At 37.0% G+C, this 23,397-nt stretch overlaps 1 protein-coding gene across 2 annotated transcripts in view; it reads right to left on the bottom strand.

Moving 5' to 3' along the window:
* The window catches only part of LOC117331296, a 30,259-nt gene that overhangs the window by 3,930 nt on the left and 2,932 nt on the right, over positions 1-23,397 (bottom strand). The window contains exons 1-7 of one of the 2 annotated variants that reach the window (XM_033889915.1): positions 13,192-14,168; positions 12,633-12,889; positions 7,194-7,295; positions 4,821-4,978; positions 3,677-4,435; positions 2,095-3,489; positions 414-1,820 (exon numbers count right to left, since the gene is read on the bottom strand). In XM_033889915.1, the coding sequence (XP_033745806.1) occupies positions 414-1,820; positions 2,095-3,489; positions 3,677-4,435; positions 4,821-4,978; positions 7,194-7,295; positions 12,633-12,888 (4,077 nt within the window). In that variant the 5' untranslated portion in view covers position 12,889; positions 13,192-14,168. Of the gene's footprint in view, positions 1-413; positions 1,821-2,094; positions 3,490-3,676; positions 4,436-4,820; positions 4,979-7,193; positions 7,296-12,632; positions 12,890-13,191; positions 14,169-23,397 lie in introns of those variants that run through there. The other variant, XM_033889916.1, reaches the window with a different exon arrangement.

Raw genomic sequence — 23,397 nt, 5'->3', positions numbered from 1 at the left:
GACACACACACAGAGCATGATTGACTTATATCTGGACAGACACACACACACACACACACACACACACACACACAGAGAGAGAGAGCATGATTGACTTATATCTGGACAGACACAGACACACACACAGGGCATGATTGACTTATATCTGGACAGACACAGACACACACACACAGACACAGAGCTTAAGGTTGCACCTTACGACTTTACGGGAATTATCATTACCTATTTTAGAATTACCATTGATAATCAGACATACAATAAAGAATATAAGAAAATCTTCTATTCCTTCTGACACGTATGTTAATGTAATAGAACAGATTGATATTATAAAATGTGAATTAAGTTAGAGGATCAGTGACTATTAGTAAAACACGTGTACTTCAAAGTGTAGTAGTTGATAAGGGCTAACTTACCTTTTTGAATCCGCTGGGCTGGAAACTATTGACGATGTAAGTTCCAGAGGAAGTTGATGCATTGGGAACATGAATAGAGAGATTTTCCTGGTAAAGGAAGGAGATATTCTCAGGATTATCCGAAGGGTTTCCGCCCACGTCCTGCATAGCCGAGCATAGTCCATCTCCTGTGGGACAGAGTCTCCAATATCGATGATTCAGAATGTGCATCATCACGTCCACACCAAGCACCACCTTCGAGGCGTCCAGAAGTATGTTAGACGAGGCTATACAAGCGGTGTTGCCGGCACTTCTACAGCGCTTCCTGTCTTTAATAAATTCTGTAAACCAGGCGTTTCCCAATGAACTATTGACGGTGTGGATGGGATCGACAAAGTAGTGGTAAAAGTCCTCGTTTATTTTCCAAGCTTTGTCCATAACGATGGTGCCAAGCGGGATAGAAATATCCTTAACATTATCCCAGTCCTGAGCGATGTCTCCAATGATGAAATTCTTTGAAACACGCCTTGATGCTAACTCCGCCAGTAAATACCTAGCGTCTGTTTCAGTAGCAAGTATTATAACGGTGTTTGCGGGGGATTGATCTATCATATCGATCACGGCTAGTGTAGATACAGTATCACCAGCTTCAATGGAATGGTTAAATGAAACACAGATGTTATAGTTCTTTGAGTGCGTCATAAATGTTTTTAAAGCTGATATGTACTTTTCCGATCTAGAATTAACTAAGGACACGTATGTCCAGTCCAATTTGATCAGAAAGTCTATAATAGCATACACCGTTTCCGAAGGATTTAGCATGATTACTTGTCGTGATAAAGGGTCGTTGAATACAGATTCCTCATTTCCTAATGACAATGCTAGTTTTCCGATTTTGTCAACAAGAGCCTTTGCTGGTACTGTCATGTCAGGATCTCCAAACAGAAGGTAACTTGAAACTTGGGCAGGACTTGGGGACAAAGCTAAATTTTCAGTGCTTGAGAATGCTGCTGAACATGTCTCGAAATTCATTAATGTTTTTAGAGTGTCATCTGCATCTGAACACGAATCGATGACCAGAGATCCGACGGTAACATTCGGAAAGAGATACGGATACCGGTCCTTGGCTGTTGCAACAGCGAACAGAAAGGCATCCACGAGTTCTTCAGTTTCCATTGATATCGTCAGGCCACCGCACGTGAAAGGCATATTACCTTTGTCATGTATTGGAAATACGGACGCAAACACTAAGTCACCTGGCAGGTAGAGGTGGTCACGTGACGTCATCGGAGGAGGTGAAGGACAGACGTTACACTCAGGGCACCAGCTACTGCAGTGATGGGGAACAACCAATGGGATTCCAGATTGATCATACGTCATCACAGAGTTATCATCAACTGTTAGAACGCTGTCCACAACGTGGCCAATCTAGAACAGAATTAATATCTTGTGCTCATTACTGCTAACTTAACGGAGACAATTATATGCATAATGATTATACTCCTCAAATATGTTGATTTGCTGTATAACGACTATGTAAAAAAGTTATCGATATAGATAGAAAAGTTGTAGATTATTATGACTATATACATGTAATTACTATTAAGTACATGGTATATAGGTACTGTAGCGCTCGAAACGAACGCGAAGCATCCCCTTAACCCACATTTCTCACAAATAACCTGACATGTGATGTACGTACCTTGATTCTCTCAGTGTCGAAGGAATCCTGTAACCGAACATTCAGGATGTCGTGTGGCAACTTTAGCACTCCGTTGTTATGGAAACGTAATACATCCTTTCCGTCTGTCAACTCCACAGACATTATCATGGACTTGATCCTAGACTGGATATCGGTATGGTTCCTCCACTCCTGGCATAGTCCGGACTGAAGAGGACACGTGTCCTTGTATACCATGTCGATAGCCTTTACCAGCAGATCGACTGTGTGAACAAGGCGAGTGACCAATGTTGAATTGGTCTGCCCCTCAACAGTGGCATTGTCATTGCACTGTTCGGGGTAGAGTATGTTCTCTGACCCGCTGTGGTAGTGACAGTGGCGTTGACTTTCATGGTAAATACCAAACCAGGGATTCCGAGAATGCTTCATCGAGTCGATGTTTCTCATGTGAGAATAGAAATTAAGATCGGTTGTATATTTTGGTTTAACAATGACCATACCAGGCAGATCCACGTCCGACTCCTCAGGTAGACTCCACGGTGCCAGTAGTATGTTCATACTGTACGCATTTTTTGCGCCGTCGAGTATTCTGGCAGAATCTACGGGTAACGTTAGGAGAAGAACTGCATCTGTATTCCTTGACAGATTAAATACAGAAGCCGTCACATTCATCATGTCAGGTTTCGTGGAATCAAAGACAACCACCTGTGACACACATATACCTTCCTGTCTAAAAGTCTGGAGTACCTTCTGAACTGACTCATCCTTGTCCACCTGTTCAGATATGACTACACTGATGTATGTCCAGTTCATACGTGTCATCAAGGCGAGTAGTTCGGGGATGTCATCACTGAACAAAAAGTCATTCATACCCACACCCTGATTTGAAAGGCGCACCAGAGGCTTCTCTGAAATCAATTCAGATCTTGTTTCAAATGGGTTGTTGATAAATTCTACAAAAGACACGACATCATCCATATTTACATGATTGTCTTTCTGAAAGGCGGCTGGACATCCCAGGTTCTGTTCTATAACATTCTCTACGTTCCCACTGATTCTACATGAGTCTAACACGAACGCGCCCAAATCTACATTCGGTAGAAGATTCGACAAATGGTGTCGTGATTTTACGGTGTCAACAGCATACAAAAACGCCTCTGTTAGCTGGGTGGCTTCCCATGATATCGCACCACAACGATCACCATTTAGTGATGATTGGTGGAGTGGCATCAACCCGCCAAGATATAGTTCCCCCTTCAGAAATGCTGTTGTCGTTGTATCCTGATCGGAATGTACACATGCGTCACAGGAAATACAGTCCTCGTTTTCACAATTTGATCGGTTTATTTTACTTTGGAAATCCTGCCAAATTGTTGAGGTAGACAAAACGAAGTCATCTCTGAAAATCCGTCCAATCTACAAAACATTGAACAGTTACATTAGCGATACTACCTATCATTGTTCTTCACAATCTACAAATTGAAAGTGTTGTTTTTTTTTTTTTAACAACAGTTACAAACGTAAACTAACTCAAGATCAAAGTTTGATAGTAAAGCCACACACAGTCATATTATATCTACATGTATTTGTATCACCAACCTACCTCTGTGACGTTGTCACTCTTGGCGGACACGATGAGGATGTCTGTCGGTTCATCCACTAACCAGCCCTCCGTCAGTTCATTGAGATTGAAGGGAAATCCGCTATTTGGTTGATTGATACTGAGTGCAACATAGGGCACGAATTTGTTACATTTCTTGAAATTGAAGTCCGTGCAGTTGAATGCCTCCGCGCGGAGAATGAGCCGTTCCAGGTTAAAAAATGACGTAAACACCGCCATCATGTCACGGCCATTCATCCGAGGAGAAAGATAGTCCATCACATCCTTAGAACATGTCGTCTGGCCTGTGGAGCCATTTTGGGAACAAAATGACAACGACTGAAGATATTCTCTAGAAATTGGATCCGTCATTGCTTCTATATCATTCAGCATGTTCGCGAGGTAAACAATCATATACCCTTTGGATGGAAGGCTCTCTCTCAAGAACACTACATTATCAGTCGCCGAAAGTGTCAAAATGTTAAAATCTCCTACAACAATAAATAAATGATCCCGCAAGTCTCGCATAGCCAATACCAAGCCACTTAGGTCATGTTCCCCTGTTGCGAATACTACAACGACCTTTGACCTCAGAGATTCTATGGAGGAGGTGTTTAAGAAAACACCAGACTCTGTTACACAGAATTGTTGGTCGAGTGCCATTCTCCGGAACAGATTCTGTTCCGCATGCGCACTGGGAGTGTTTACTGCCAAAGTCGAAATCCGTGTCCATCCCACGCTTCTTAGCATCACTGTCACGGCCTGTCGGTGAATATAGACACAGTTTGTCAAATATATATTTCGATCGTAATTACGCATCAAGAAGACAACGAATAGTGCAAACAGGGGTATTCCTGATCATCCTAACTACCGTGTTATAAGTTCCAAAGCATACATCTGGTTATAATGTATTGCTAAACCAGATGGTGAGAACTTTATCGTTTATTTCATGTGGATAATAAAACTATTCGTGAGTTTTATTTTATATCGGCAGAGACAGGTTAGTTCTGAATTTCGCAATATTTTGAAATCGAAAGTTCCTGTACAAAGAGGCACACATTGATATTGTACGCTAATGTTTAATATTGTTTATGATATTGAGAACAGGATGTGGGTGAATTAAATATGTTTTGCTATGAATCGTTACCTGTATTTTCCACGGTGACAAAGTAGCGATATCTAGGACCGTGTCGTGTCCCTTTGATATATGCTCATCCACCGATATCTTAGCATGAAGTATTCCGAATGGTTCCGCCAGGTTAGAGATGGTGTCCCGAACGTCTTTGGATGTATAACTGATTACGCCTGGAGTAAGAAAAAGTTAGGTTATCAGTACTCAGACTTACCGCTTCTTCATTTTTTAAACGTACTCCAGTATATTTATTATATATCCATCCACATATCTCTACCCCAGTACTCAGACTATCTTACGAAGATCAGAATTACTGAGAAACCTTCAAAACTGTCACGCCTAACGAACCACGCATGCGTGAAACGAAGCGTACCTTACAAATGAGACATACAACGAAACGGTTATATGTCCGTAAATGTAAAAGTAAATATCAAAACATCAATATTAAAGTTCCTCCTCCGTCCAACTATGATTAAAACTACATGTAGCATGCCAAGTAATATCTGGGACCGCGTTACCACGGGTACATGTAGTTCTCTCCGCTGTCGGACTTTTTCTTCTTTTCGTGTTCTTTTAAATAAACACGATCCATTAAATCTTTGCATAAATTTTACGGTCTCCTAAATATTGAAAACATAAAAACCACTCCAAAAATCTCACAGAATACGTGTTGTAGATGGAACTACATTTTGTTTGCGTTGTTATGACGGTTGCTTAGACTGGTATTGTTATGTTAACACCCAGTATTACGTACCGGCCAGGTTGGTATTGTTATGTTAACACTCAGTATTACGTACCGGCTAGGTTGGTATTGTTATGTTAACACCCAGTATTACGTACCGGCCAGGTTGGTATTGTTATGTTAACACTCAGTATTACGTACCGGCTAGGTTGGTATTGCGATGTTAACACTCAGTATTACGTACCGGCTAGGTTGGTATTGTTATGTTAACACTCAGTATTACGTACCGGCCAGGTTGGTATTGTTATGTTAACACTCAGTATTACGTACCGGCCAGGTTGGTATTGTTATGTTAACACCCAGTATTACGTACCGGCCAGGTTGGTATTGTTATGTTAACACTCAGTATTACGTACCAGCTAGGTTGGTATTGTTATGTTAACACTCAGTATTACGTACCGGCCAGGTTGGTATTGTTATGTTAACACCCAGTATTACGTACCGGCTAGGTTGGTATTGTTATGTTAACACCCAGTATTACGTACCGGCCAGGTTGGTATTGTTATGTTAACACTCAGTATTACGTACCGGCCAGGTTGGTATTGTTATGTTAACACTCAGTATTACGTACCGGCTAGGTTGGTATTGTTATGTTAACACTCAGTATTACGTACCGGCTAGGTTGGTATTGTTATGTTAACACCCAGTATTACGTACCGGCCAGGTTGGTATTGTTATGTTAACACTCAGTATTACGTACCGGCCAGGTTGGTATTGTTATGTTAACACTCAGTATTACGTACCGGCTAGGTTGGTATTGTTATGTTAACACCCAGTATTACGTACCGGCTAGGTTGGTATTGTTATGTTAACACCCAGTATTACGTACCGGCTAGGTTGGTATTGTTATGTTAACACCCAGTATTACGTACCGGCTAGGTTGGTATTGTTATGTTAACACTCAGTATTACGTACCGGCTAGGTTGGTATTGCGATGTTAACACTCAGTATTACGTACCGGCCAGGTTGGTATTGTTATGTTAACACCCAGTATTACGTACCGGCCAGGTTGGTATTGTTATGTTAACACCCAGTATTACGTACCGGCCAGGTTGGTATTGTTATGTTAACACCCAGTATTACGTACCGGCCAGGTTGGTATTGTTATGTTAACACCCAGTATTACGTACCGGCCAGGTTGGTATTGTTATGTTAACACCCAGTATTACGTACCGGCTATGTTGGTATTGTTATGTTAACACCCAGTATTACGTACCGGCCAGGTTGGTATTGTTATGTTAACACCCAGTATTACGTACCGGCTAGGTTGGTATTGTTATGTTAACACTCAGTATTACATACCGGCTAGGTTGGTATTGCGATGTTAACACTCAGTATTACGTACCGGCCAGGTTGGTATTGTTATGTTAACACCCAGTATTACGTACCGGCCAGGTTGGTATTGTTATGTTAACACCCAGTATTACGTACCGGCCAGGTTGGTATTGTTATGTTAACACCCAGTATTACGTACCGGCCAGGTTGGTATTGTTATGTTAACACTCAGTATTACGTACCGGCTAGGTTGGTATTGTTATGTTAACACTCAGTATTACGTACCGGCTAGGTTGGTATTGTTATGTTAACACCCAGTATTACGTACCGGCTAGGTTGGTATTGTTATGTTAACACCCAGTATTACGTACCGGCCAGGTTGGTATTGTTACCGCAGTGTTCAGAGTTGAGGTATCGACTGATAACTTGGATGGCTCGGGACTGGGAACCACACATGTCGTACACCAACAGACCTGAAATACAACACAATTATTCTGATCAAGTTTACACGTGCATATTTTATAACACAGTTAAGTTCACATTTCGTCCGGAACTATCTCATTTTGCAAGAGAGGTTTAAAGTTATGGTGACCCGTTCGACGTTTTATGATATAGTAATAACACTTGTTAGGATTCAGCTTGGACTGCAGATATAACAAACCCATTATAGTGATATCACATATTTTTGAATACTGCAATAATTTTTATTTGGTCTATTTTTATTTAACGTCCTATTAACAGTCAGGGTCATAATCAGGAGGTATCATTGCATAGGTTAATGGAATCTTTTTATCAAAAGGATATTATGTTAACGGATTGACTGTTAACGGATTGGTGATATACTAAATTACTGTTAACGGATTGGTGATATACTAAATAACTGTTAACGGATTGGTGTTACTACTAAATAACTGTTAACGGATTGGTGTTATACTAAATAACTGTTAACGGATTGGTGTTATACTAAATAACTATTAACGGATTGGTGATATACTACATAACTGTTAACGGATTGGTGCTATACTAAATAACTGTTAACAGATTGGTGATATACTAAATTACTGCTAACGGATTGGTGATATACTAAATAACTGTTAACAGATTGGTGATATACTAAATACTGCTAACGGATTGGTGATATACTAAATAACTGTTAACGGATTGGTGATATACTAAATAACTGTTAACGGATTGGTGATATACTAAATAACTGTTAACGGATTGGTGATATACTAAATAACTGTTAACGGATTGGTGATACTACTAAATAACTGTTAACGGATTGGTGATATACTAAATAACTGTTAACAGATTGGTGTTATACTAAATAACTGTTAACGGATTGGTGATATGCTAAATAACTGTTAACGGATTGGTGATATACTAAATAACTGTTAACGGATTGGTGATATACTAAATAACTGTTAACGGATTGGTGATATACTAAATAACTGTTAACGGATTGGTGATATACTAAATTACTGTTAACAGATTGGTGATATACTAAATAACTGTTAACGGATTGGTGATATACTAAATAACTGTTAACGATACTAAATAACTGTTAACGGATTGGTGATATACTAAATAACTGTTAACGGATTGGTGATATACTAAATAACTGTTAACGGATTGGTGATATACTATATAACTGTTAACGGATTGGTGATATACTAAATAACTGTTAACGGATTGGTGATATACTAAATAACTGTTAACGGATTGGTGATATACTAACTAACTGTTAACAGATTGGTGATGTACTAAATAACTGTTAACGGATTGGTGATATACTAAATAACTGTTAACGGATTGGTGATATACTAAATAACTGTTAACAGATTGGTGATATACTAAATAACTGTTAACGGATTGGTGTTACTACTAAATAACTGTTAACGGATTGGTGATATACTAAATAACTGTTAACGGATTGGTGATATACTAACTAACTGTTAACGGATTGGTGATATACTAAATAACTGTTAACGGATTGGTGATATACTAAATAACTGTTAACTGATTGGTGATATACTAACTAACTGTTAACGGATTGGTGATATACTAACTAACTGTTAACGGATTGGTGATATACTAAATAACTGTTAACGGATTGGTGATATACTAACTAACTGTTAACGGATTGGTGATATACTAAATAACTGTTAACGGATTGGTGATATACTAAATAACTGTTAACGGATTGGTGATATACTAAATAACTGTTAACGGATTGGTGATATACTAAATAACTGTTAACGGATTGGTGATATACTAAATAACTGTTAACGGATTGGTGATATACTAAATAACTGTTAACGGATTGGTGATATACTAAATAACTGTTAACTGATTGGTGATATACTAACTAACTGTTAACGGATTGGTGATATACTAACTAACATGTTAACGGATTGGTGATATACTAAATAACTGTTAACGGATTGGTGATATACTAAATAACTGTTAACGGATTGGTGATACTACTAAATAACTGTTAACGGATCGGTGTTATACTAACTAACTGTTAACGGATTGGTGATATACTAAAATAACTGTTAACGGATTGGTGATATACTAAATAACTGTTAACGGATTGGTGATATACTAAATAACTGTTAACAGATTGGTGTTATACTAACTAACTATTAACGGATTGGTGATATACTAAATAACTGTTAACAGATTGGTGATATACTAAATAACTGTTAACGGATTGGTGATATACTAACTAACTGTTAACGGATTGGTGATATACTAAATAACTGTTAACGGATTGGTGATATACTATATAACTGTTAACGGATTGGTGATATACTAAATAACTGTTAACGGATTGGTGATATACTAAATAACTGTTAACGGATTGGTGATATACTAACTAACTGTTAACAGATTGGTGATGTACTAAATAACTGTTAACGGATTGGTGATATACTAAATAACTGTTAACGGATTGGTGATATACTAAATAACTGTTAACAGATTGGTGATATACTAAATAACTGTTAACGGATTGGTGTTACTACTAAATAACTGTTAACGGATTGGTGATATACTAAATAACTGTTAACGGATTGGTGATATACTAACTAACTGTTAACGGATTGGTGATATACTAAATAACTGTTAACGGATTGGTGATATACTAAATAACTGTTAACTGATTGGTGATATACTAACTAACTGTTAACGGATTGGTGATATACTAACTAACAGTTAACGGATTGGTGATATACTAAATAACTGTTAACGGATTGGTGATATACTAACTAACTGTTAACGGATTGGTGATATACTAAATAACTGTTAACGGATTGGTGATATGCTAAATAACTGTTAACGGATTGGTGATAGACTAAATAACTGTTAACGGATTGGTGATATACTAAATAACTGTTAACGGATTGGTGATATACTAAATAACTGTTAACGGATTGGTGATATACTAAATAACTGTTAACGGATTGGTGATATACTAAATAACTGTTAACTGATTGGTGATATACTAACTAACTGTTAACGGATTGGTGATATACTAACTAACAGTTAACGGATTGGTGATATACTAAATAACTGTTAACGGATTGGTGATATACTAAATAACTGTTAACGGATTGGTGATACTACTAAATAACTGTTAACGGATCGGTGTTATACTAACTAACTGTTAACGGATTGGTGATATACAAAATAACTGTTAACGGATTGGTGATATACTAAATAACTGTTAACGGATTGGTGATATACTAAATAACTGTTAACAGATTGGTGTTATACTAACTAACTATTAACGGATTGGTGATATACTAAATAACTGTTAACAGATTGGTGATATACTAAATAACTGTTAACGGATTGGTGATATACTAACTAACTGTTAACGGATTGGTGATATACTAAATAACCGTTAACGGATTGGTGATATTCTAAATAACAGTTAACAGATTGGTGATATACTAAATAACTGTTAACGGATTGGTGATATACTAAATAACTTTTAACAGATTGGTGATACTACTAAATAACTGTTAACGGATTGGTGATATACTAACTAACTATTAACGGATTGGTGATATACTAAATAACTGTTAACGGATTGGTGATATACTAATAGATAACTGTTAACGGATTGGTGGTATACTAAATAACTGTTAACGGATTGGTGATATACTAAATAACTGTGAACGGATTGGTGATAGACTAAATAACTGTTAACGGATTGGTGATATACTACATAACTGTTAACGGATTGGTGATATACTAAATAACTGTTAACGGATTGGTGATATACTAAATAACTGTTAACGGATTGGTGATATACTAATAACTGTTAACGGATTGGTGATATACTAAATAACTGTTAACGGATTGGTGATATACTAAATAACTGTTAACGGATTGGTGATATACTAAATAACTGTTAACGGATTGGTGATATACTAAATAACTGTTAACGGATTGGTGATATACTAAATAACTGTTAACGGATTGGTGATATACTAAATAACTGTTAACGGATTGGTGATATACTAATAACTGTTAACGGATTGGTGATATACTAAATAACTGTTAACGGATTGGTGATATACTAAATAACTGTTAACGGATTGGTGATATACTAAATAACTGTTAACGGATTGGTGATATACTAAATAACTGTTAACGGATTGGTGATATACTAAATAACTGTTAACGGATTGGTGATATACTAAATAACTGTTAACGGATTGGTGATATACTAAATAACTGTTAACGGATTGGTGATATACTAAATAACTGTTAACGGATTGGTGATATACTAACTAACTGTTAACGGATTGGTGATACTACTAAATAACTGTTAACGGATTGGTGTTATACTAACTAACTGTTAACGGATTGGTGATAGACTAAATAACTGTTAACGGATTGGTGATAGACTAAATAACTATTAACGGATTGGTGATATACTAAATAACTGTTAACGGATTTGTGATATACTAACTAACTGTAAACGGATTGGTGATATACTAAATAACTGTTAACGGATTGGTGATATACTAAATAACTGTTAACGGATTGGTGATATACTAAATAACTATTAACGGATTGGTGATCGACTAAATAACTGTTAACGGATTGGTGATATACTAAATATCTGTTAACGGATTGGTGATACTACTAAATAACTGTTAACGGATTGGTGATATACTAAATAACTGTTAACGGATTGGTGATATACTAAATATCTGTTAACGGATTGGTGATATACTAAATAACTGTTAACGGATTGGTGATATACTAAATTACTGTTAACAGATTGGTGATACTACTTGATTATTATTGCAATTCGTGATTATCTTAATACGAAGAACAATAACAAATGTGAAGCGAGAAACAAAACAGAGGATTGATAAGAAATATTCATATAAACTCTTGGTTTCTCTCTTTTGTTCAAAGAGACAAAATATGGAGGATATGCGACCTGTTTCCTCCTGTTTTTTCTCTATAAAGTAAATGATACATATAGAAGAAAAAAAGATAATCTACAGAAAAGCCAAATATTTTGAGAATAATATTGTTTCATTTGCTGTTAAGTTAAAACTATAAGTAATGTACCTTATTGCCTGCAAGGAAACCGTTTTAAGTCTAACATAAAATTATATATCAGAGAAGGTAAATTATTTGATGTATTTGTCTTCAAGCCGCTTGGAAACAACAAAATCTGGCGGGTTTCCGACAATGGGCCACTTGTATCATTGGAAACAACAAGAATCTGGCGGGTTTCCTACAATGGGTCCCTGGTAAAAGTAGAATATCCATCTTACCGACTTTGTTTTCCGGTTTACTTTGAAGGACTCCATCAATCCAGCGCAGAGACCACAGCATCTCCAGTGCCCGTGGGTTTAGTTTCCTACATCTACCCCCTGGGTCCACCTCACGGTGCATGTCGTACAACACCAGTAAATAGGGATCCCCCTCCATAACCAGCACAGGCTCTACGGCTGTCGCCACGTTACCGTGACAACTACACATCAGAAATCCAAAACACAGCAGCCAAATCCAACGTCCCATAGAACCCATCCTGTAGTGGACAAAACATAACAAATAGTTCAATGTATGGGATCTCTAGCAATTCTAACAAATGGTCGACAGTCAAAGCATACTAAAGTAACATAGCAACAAACTGTATAAATTAGATCCGTGTTTTATGAACATTCCTAAATTTAAGGAAATCAATCCAACTTGAAATCATTTCATATTTTGAGGAAAGTTTCCTGAACATATTTCCCCCAACTTTAACAGTGCTAAGATAAAGTGATACAGACAATCAGGAATTTCTTAAACTGAAAGTCCAGGAAAAGTAGGAATTGGCTGTGCAGTTACCTGGTTTTATGTCGATATTTTTGAAGCTTTTGGTCTATTGAATTGTGGGATTTATGCACGCGCCTCCAACGACAACGAGGTAATAAAGCCACTTCCGGTTATCCTGACCTGGGTCCAAGGAAAGGTATTCCTCTCTCGACTCTGTAACCGGTCCAAATTACCAGTATTCAGATCTAAATGACACGTAGAACACCTCAAGTCATACCACCATGACAGTGAATCTGGAACACGCTTTCCTCGTACACACAATTCAGGTTTTGAGAACCAGAAAGTGTTTCTATTTCACTACAGGATGATTTTCGAATTGATGTCTTGTAACATCAATAGTCGAACATTTTCCATGGAAATGTTCAATAAATATTACCCTGGTGAAGTTATTCCATCAAATATATTTACCAGGTGAAGTTATTCCATCAAATATAATTTCAGGTGAAGTTATTCCATCAAATATAATTTCAGGTGAGGTTATTCCATCACATAAAGTTACCGGATGAGGTTGTGCCATCAAATAAATTTCCAAGGTGAGGTTACTCCATCACATAAAGTTACCAGGTGAGGTTGTTCCACAAGGTGAGGTTACTACGTCAAATATATTTACACGTAAGGTTATTCCATCTAATATTATCACCAGGTGAGGTTATTCCACCAATACCGTTTGACCTAAACACAACTGCTACTGATTATTACACTACAAACCTTTAGTCTTTGTATCGACAGGCCGAGAAGTAAAAACAACGTCCGTACATAAAACCATCAATCTTAATTGAGGGCCACATCTTGGCCATTACAGATCGGTGTGTCGATCACCACAAGACATTATTGGCATTTAGTCATCTGACTTGTCATTCGGCCTAGGCCAGCAGTGCTCGTTAAGTTCCACAAGGAAATAGGTGACACACCCGCCATGTTTGTTTGACTCATTTTTTTGCATGCTGCCGAAATATTCCACACGAGCCACTTCAGTATTTAAAAATATTTCTGAGTTATTTCTATGGCAACGGAGTCATTTGATTATATGGGTTTTAATCACTCCTCCATATGATAGGAAATGAATGAACAAACCTTACATTGATTTCCCGTAGCAGATATTGTAGGGGTTGGTGTACTTACCTGTTGCTTCTGTCTGAGGCACACACGCACACGCGTCCAACACACGGGTAATGTATGCAATTCTTAGCTGAGGGGTTTCCTTGTTACACAAACAGTACTTCATCTCATTTGTCTAAACACATTAGCAGATATTGTTCTGACAAACGGTATATAGGTACCAGTGCGTATCCAGGAACAGGCGAGAACACAGTGCCAATGTGCTCAAAACTACAGTTCCTTGATGGCGTGGTACAAACTTCACAGGTTCAGTATATAATGTACGTACATTGTAATTTCATAGTATTTCAAAATGTTATTATTCAAGATCTGTTGTAAAAATTGAAACACATTCTCTGAAGAACATGTACATGACAAATTATGTACATCTATATTATTATAAATAAAGGCCGATTATTTCATATGATACATTTACATTACATTACATGTTGCGACAAATAGCGCACACATATTGTTATTAAAACATTAAACAGCTCCCTAATTACACACACAGATTGCTATTAAAGTATTAAACAGCTCCATAACTGCACACACAGATTGCTATTAAAGTATTAAACAGCTCCATAACTGCACACACAGATTGCTATTAAAATATCAAACAGCTCCCGAATGGCACTCACAGGGATTGCAATTGAAAATATTTTACATGTACAGCTCCCGTGTTTCAATTCGTCCTTATATTTGACTATACAGCTGTTGACAGGATGTTACATTACACAACCAAGAGTTATGTATAAAAAATACCACATACAGCTTAGGAACACACAACCGTATTGTAAAATAAAATGGTGATGTATTGTTTATTTTTTAAAAACAAAAACTCGAGAAATCACCCCTAATTTACTACTGACTTACTGAATATGTTGAATACGCATGCGCTACAATGATTAGGTTTACGGTGTAGTATCATCAAGGGTAAGGGATACGGTATGTCTGAGGAAGATCAATACCCCCACAACTGGCAGATGAGATAACAAACAGCTTAATCATTAAAAACCCAGAAATATATAATATGACTTGATTATTAATGATGCATTCCATTCCTATTAGGCTGTCCCGTGCCCCCGGGCGGTGACGTAAAACGGTGTTAGGGCCACTGTGTCACGAGTGAAATGATCCAGGAAGGACACTCGCTTACACCACATATCTATACAGTACATGTACACCACATATATATACAGTACATGTACATCACATATCTATACAGTACATGTACATGTACACCACATATCTATACAGTCATGTACATGTACACCACATATATATACAGTACATGTAGATGTACACCTCATATCTATACAGTCATGTACATGTACACCACATATCTATACAGTACATGTAGATGTACACCTCATATCTATACAGTCATGTACATGTACACCTCATATCTATACAGTCATGTACATGTACACCACATATCTATACAGTACATGTACACCACATATCTATACAGTACATGTACACCACATATCTATACAGTACATGTACACCACATATCTATACAGTACATGTACACCACATATCTATACAGTACATGTACACCACATATCTATACAGTACATGTACACCACATATCTATACAGTACATGTACATGTACACCACATATCTATACAGTACATGTACACCACATATCTATACAGTACATGTACACCACATATCTATACAGTACATGTAAACCACATATCTATACAGACGTACACATATCTACACCACATGAATGTACACCAGTATCTATACAGTACATGTACACCACATATCTATACAGTACATGTACACCACATATCTACAGTACATGTACCTGTACACCACATATCTATACAGTACATGTACACAACATATCTATGCAGTACATGTACATGTACGCCACATATCTATACAGTACATGTACACCACATATCTATACAGTACATGTACACCACAATTACTATACAGTACAGTACATGTACACCACATATCTATACAGTACATGTACATGTACACCACATATCTATACAGTACATGTACACCACATATCTATACAGTACATGTACATGTACACCACATATCTATACAGTACATGTACACAACATATATATACAGTACATGTACACCACATATCTATACAGTACATGTACACCACATATCTATACAGTACATGTACACCACATATCTATACAGTACATGTACACCACATATCTATACAGTACATGTACACCACATATCTATACAGTACATGTACATGTACACCACATATCTATACAGTACATGTACACCACATATCTATACAGTACATGTACATGTACACCACATATCTATACAGTACATGTACATGTACACCACATATCTATACAGTACATGTACACCACATATCTATACAGTACATGTACATGTACACCACATATCTATACAGTACATGTACACCACATATCTATACAGTACATGTACACCACATATCTATACAGTACATGTACACCACATATCTATACAGTACATGTACACCACATATCTTTACTGTACATGTACATGTACACCACATATCTTTACTGTACATGTACATGTACACCACATATCTATACAGTACATGTACATGTACACCACATATCTATACAGTACATGTACATGTACACCACATATCTATACAGTACATGTACACCACATATCTATACAGTACATGTACACCACATATCTATACAGTACATGTACACCACATATCTATATAGTACATGTACACCACATATCTATACAGTACATGTACACCACATATCTATACAGTACATGTACATGTACACCACATATCTATACAGTACATGTACACCACATATCTATACAGTACATGTACACCACATATCTATACAGTACATGTACACAACATATCTATACAGTATATGTACATGTACACCACATATCTATACAGTACATGTACACCACATATCTATACAGTACATGTACACCACATATCTATACATTACATGTATACCACATATCTATACAGTACATGTACATGTACACCACATATCTATACAGTACATGTACATGTACACCACTTATCTATACAGTACATGTACACCACATATCTATACAGTACATGTACACATCATAAAATCGTAACGAAACGTACAGCTCAGAACTCACAACATACATTGTAGCATGACACCGTATTCTGTTGTTTTGATATCAAGGTAAATATCCTGTGAACGATTTTTTGTTTTGAAAACAGGGTAAATACCCTGAAAACGCTTTTTTTTTTTTGATATCAAGGTTAACATTCTGTAAACGCTATTTTGATTTTATTTTATATCAAGGTAAATATTCTGTGAACGCTTTTTTGTTTTGATATCAAGGTAAATATCCTTTGAACGCTTTTTTGTTTTGATATCAAGATAAACATTCTGTAGACGCTATTTTGTTTTGATATCAAGATAAACATTCTGTAGACGCTATTTTGATTTTATTTTATATCAAGGTAAATATTCTGTGAACGCTTTTTTGTTTTGATATCAAGGTAAATATCCTGAAAACGCTTTTTTGTTTTGATATCAAGGTAAATATTCTGTAGACGCTATTTTGATTTTATTCTATATCAAGGTAAATATTCTGTAGACGCTATTTTGATTTGATTTTATATCAAGGTAAATATTCTGTAGACGCTATTTTGATTTGATTTTATATCAAGGTAAATATTCAGTGAACGCTAGTTCTGGTTCTTACCCTTGTTGGAGCCAGGCACGTTTGTCTTTCGTTTTCCGTTCATTACGTATACCCGTCCTGCCACTTCGAAAAGTTTGAGCCGGTAAACCTGACATTCATAGGTCGCTACCACATATTTCTTTATATCAGACCCACATTTTGTAAATAATTAAAACTGCTTGTTATTCTATGCTTTTATTATATCTCCCGTTCAAAAGAAATAGATCATATCGTACACTTTCTCTCCCATAATTTCCAGATACGGCAGTGAACAGTGCTATATAATTTCCTAACTCTGGTGTCACCCTTATCCGTTAGATACAAGGACTGCTTGGTTATCGGTATTTAATGCTGGATACTTGTGAAATACTGCAAGAGACAACCAGTGTAAAACTTACCTGCCTCATTATGCTTATTCTACATATTGTATAGTTATATGTTATGTTTTGATACCATTGTCGATATTTGATACTACTGGTTACCAATCTGGCTGGGAAACTAGGTAGTACGTACAGACATCACCTGTAGATTGTTACACTAGAAAATCCAGACCTGGATGTTTTGATTTATCTAAATTCCCCTAAATGTAAGAATTTGATTTAGTCTTTTTATTGTACCGCTTGCTACTGTTAGATTTAAGGAGATCATTCCCTATCACGAAGGATCATAAGATTAGGTTTTCGCCTTTTCAGAAACATTAATTACATTATGTTATTTTCGCTAATGTTCATGACATATGTCCATGCTAACATTGGAGTCCTTCTGTGACTATGACGTCAACTGTATGCTTATTAACATCGCCAGCTGACATCGTATGAGGAAGTTATACTGATTCCAATGGACACGTGTTGTAGGTAAATGTCAGTTGAAAACATTTTGGGAATGAAGATGCGAGTTGTGATCAACTAGCTTTCAATCAGCCTTTAACTACCCAACTGAAATTACATACCACACCGATGTAGGTAAATGTCAGGTGACATCGTATGATAAAGTTATACTGATTCCAATGGACGCGTGATGTCGGTAAATGTCAGTTGAAAACATTTTGGAAAAGAAGAGGCGAGTTGTGATCAACCAGCTTTCAATCAGCCTGCACCTCCGACTGAAATTACAAAAGCACCACACCGACCATTCCTTTAATGGTCAACAAAATCGTCTCCGTCGTGTGTAGAAATGACGCCACCATGCAGTGATTAAAAAGAATATTTTCTAAACACTGCATCAAGTGAAAAAACTAAAACCACCGTGGACGACTTAAGATATATCTGCGGTCCGCAGCCCAAGTTATGATACCATTGGTTTATATCTGGGCTAATCTCAATTTATAAAAAAATTATAACAACATACATGTATATACATACATATTGAATAAAATTCTACTGATTTAGTTCGAATGCATTGATCACGACATATATGATGATCTAGGTCAGGGTATAATCGATATTCCATCACGATTTCAACACGATGTGACGCAAGAACGATTTTTTAATAAAAAATGTATACATAATTACACTAACTAGTGAACACCTAGGATGAAATGACCTTCAACTTTCCATTTCACCCTCCTATATTTTCATTTTTTGAACAATCGACTTTAAACTTTTGTAGTTGCTTTTATTGAATGTCCATTAAAATCCTACAACAGATAGGGTATAAATAGCGGGACGTACCTAAAAAGTACAACGAACAGTTCTAAATCACCAGGCACCAGGTGGTCGTAAAATAAACGACCAAAAGAGTAATGCTCCAAAACCATAGGGCGGAACAAGAATTTTATATCGTAGATCAATAACAATTTGATCAACATGTAAGTGATTCCGTTAAGTGTTGATACGTCTTTAACTGTATTTACTGACTGTAAAGACCAAGCATGTCGGAATCTAGCACCCAGAGTGATCGATAAACACTGTGTATATGGCCGGACCTGAGGCGGAAATAAAGTCCGGTTTATGACTGAGCTGTCAATCCGGACACCTGTCTGTAACAGTATACTAGAACAATGTTAATGATTTTGTCCTTTGTCGACTGACCTATCAACACTAATAAATTAAGTGTCCTGAAGTGTGGTGACCAGTCGTCCTAAATAGATAGTTCACACTTCACTGAAATTAAGTGTTATCTCAATAACATAAAAATCTATAACAAGGCAACGCGATCGATAATCCTAAAGACGCTTAATTAATAACGAAGGCCGCAGGCCTGAGTTATTAATTAAAATTGCAAAATATCCGAGTGAGTCCGAGTTGTATATCCTGCAACAATACACGAGTCAAAGTTGATAATTTCTATTCTACCATGTACTGTTTAGTTCTGAGATCTACCTCTTCCTAATAGAAAAACGGCAAAGAAACCCCGGGAAATGTGTCGCTACATGGCTGTTACAATTCACAAGAAACGATAAGGCGCGCGTGCTAATGAATATTCAAAAGCTGACGTCAATCCCAAGCCAGTTGACGGCAACGTTACGAGATCTTTCGGGAATGTCGGCCAGCAATTCACGAAGAAATGCTCTCCAAAGGTTGCCTGTGGAAATTGACCTTACAACATATTGTTTAGAAAGTCTGTTCAGGGTTGATAGAAATTAACAATCTGGCAAATTTCTCCGTTGTAAAATACACGGTCTCCGACGTTCAAACGTTTTGGCACCGCCATGTTTGTTTACAAATGCACAATTTTGGAGGGGGAAATTGTAACAGCCGTGTCTCACGAGCGTGTATTATTGACACGAGAGCAAATAATACACGGTTTTAAACCAATCAAAACTGGCGTTGTATAGCAAACGTGGCAGAATGGCACATAATCTTACACAGGCAGAAAGGGAACTAAGAAAGACGTATATAGGAAAAGTCAGGAACTTAACAAAGAATCGTCGGAGGAGTGCATGCACAGAGTGTGAGGCCTACCCGTGACAAGGAGAATAGTAAAACTAAAAGTAAGAAAGGACTAGTAGAGCTCGGCTCTGGTGTACATAATTAAAATCGTGTTAAGAGGAAAAAAACTAAATATCATTCTTCTATACAAATGCCGACAAATTTGGGAACAAGCTAAATGACTTCCAAGTAAGGATAAGAGACTCAAAGCGAAAGATCATTTACATTACTGAAGTGAAGGTCAAAATCTTTACATTCTATCCTAATCTAGCTGAATAGAGTCTGGACTGGACAAATGAATATACGTATAAAACACCCAAATGTAGACAAGGATATAGGGAGAGGAATACTTCTATATATACATGAGGACGTACATTCTGAGGAAGTCAAGGTCCCGTGTGTGTTGGAGGAGAAACTGTTTGTGAAGATAAGAACAAGTAACACAGACTACATGCTACTGGGTGTAATATATAGATCACCATCGGGCAGTAAAGCTGAGGTTAACACAGAGTTATGCAACTTGATCAGTTAACAACATATACTACCTAATCTTAGGAGATTTCAACTACCCCAACATCAACTGGGAACTCAAGAGTGCAAAGGGGGGAAATACAGATTAACAGAAACTACTTGAAGTCTAACAGAACAACTACCTACAAACCGACAAGATGGAGAGGGACGGATACACCACATATCCTTGACTTGCTTTTTTCTTCAGATGAAAATGCTATAGAGGAATTGGATTACCAAAACCCGCTCGGTAAAAGTGACCATTGTGTTATCTCTTTTGTTTACATGTGACCATTGTGTTATCTCTTTTGTTTACATGTGACCATTGTGTTATCTCTTTTGTTTACATGTGACCATTGTGTTATCTCTTTTGTTTACATGTGACCATTGTGTTATCTCTTTTACTTACATGTGCCGCACAGTTTTAAGAAAGATGGAGAATATAAAGAAAAACTACATGAAAGCTAACTTTGAGTAGTTGGACATTTTTTTAGGGAAACTCAATGTCAGTATACTCTGAGAAACAGACCCAGTTTGGTGGTGGGGCCTAAGGAAACTCGTTATCTGTAAGTAAAAATATTATACAATTATTGCATTTTTTGAAGGTGTACACGAGACTATACGGACCTGATCAAGAGTTTGTTCATCGAGGCCGCAGGCCGTGGTGAACAAACTCTTGACCAGGTCCTTATAGTCTCGTGTACACCGAACACAAAAGGCAATAACTGTTTTGTAATATGGCCAACAAAAATGAATAAACTAAATCCCAAGGCTCGATCTAGTCTAAATAATGTAGACTTAAGTTTTCAAAGTCGGCATGCAGACTGACCTTTAGAATTTAAATATGGCCGGAATAGTCTTGTTGCACCTGAAGTATTTTTCCGGGTGTTCAAAAAGTCTTTTTTCTTCAAAATATCTTGTAATTCATCTTCGTTTATTGTAACAAAACGTTGTTGGGGTATCTCGTCTGCAATATTGTAAACAAAGTGATGCCGAACAATCGTTTGTTTCCAGCATTCTGATTGGCTGTTGTCCACAGTAACACGTTGCGTGATTGGAGGCAAAGATTGCCGACATGTTCGTGCTATAAATAGCACGAACTGGTCGGCAATGCCTGGGAAATTTCCCATCTGAGCTATTTTTAGCACGAACAGGTCTACTCACTGATTGGTACTTGTGAGGGAAACAGGAAATTGGCCAATGAAAATAAAGCAAACACTCAAGTCATATTACAATATTGGTTGGTGGTGGGGCCAAAGGAAAGCAGATATCTGTCTGTAAAAAAAATATTGTTTGGTGTAGGGCCCAAAGGAAACCAGTTATCGGTCCGTAAAAATATTATTGTTTGGTGGTGGGCCGAAAGGAAATACGATATCTGTCCGTAAGAAATATCATTTCTTGGTATTTGGGCCAAAGAAAACCCGATATGTGTCCGCCATAATGTCTTGCATCATCTACAATATCTGGGTCAGAGGAAAATTTGGCTTTGACATTTACATGTCTGTCAATGTCTAACGTTAGGTAGTGGGACCATATTAAACCTGACATTCTGGTAGATGAAACAAGGGTTAATTTGTTTAGAACCGGAATTTGGTAACGCAGGTGAAAGTTACATAAGTACTTTAACACGATAAGCCAACATTTAAATAATATTAAATTGGTTTACCGTATCCTCCTATTCACGTACCAGTACACCAGGATCACGGTAAAGGATAAACTTAGGATCACAATTCATATAATTTATTGTGTGTACAGGGAAAAAACGCCAGTGATAAATGGGGTCATGTGGATATCTGATGATTGATAGCGATTCCAGCGTTAACGGTACTGGCTATATATTACTGATATATATCATTAATAGGTATGTATAATACAATTCATAAGTATATTGAATTTCAATTTAATATATTTATGTGATATTTTATATTACCAATGAGGAAGGAAGATTTAAAGATAACATACCAATGGGTTGTGTTTACCAATGGGTGGGTTATCTAGAGAGATAACATACCAATGGGTTGTGTTTACCCATGGGTGGGTTATCTAGAGAGA

The sequence above is a fragment of the Pecten maximus genome, chromosome 7 (assembly GCF_902652985.1).
Source record: "Pecten maximus chromosome 7, xPecMax1.1, whole genome shotgun sequence".
Taxonomy (NCBI): domain Eukaryota; kingdom Metazoa; phylum Mollusca; class Bivalvia; order Pectinida; family Pectinidae; genus Pecten; species Pecten maximus.
The sequence above is the reverse complement of the archived record's forward strand: the minus strand, read 5'-3'. Positions and strand labels throughout refer to the sequence as shown.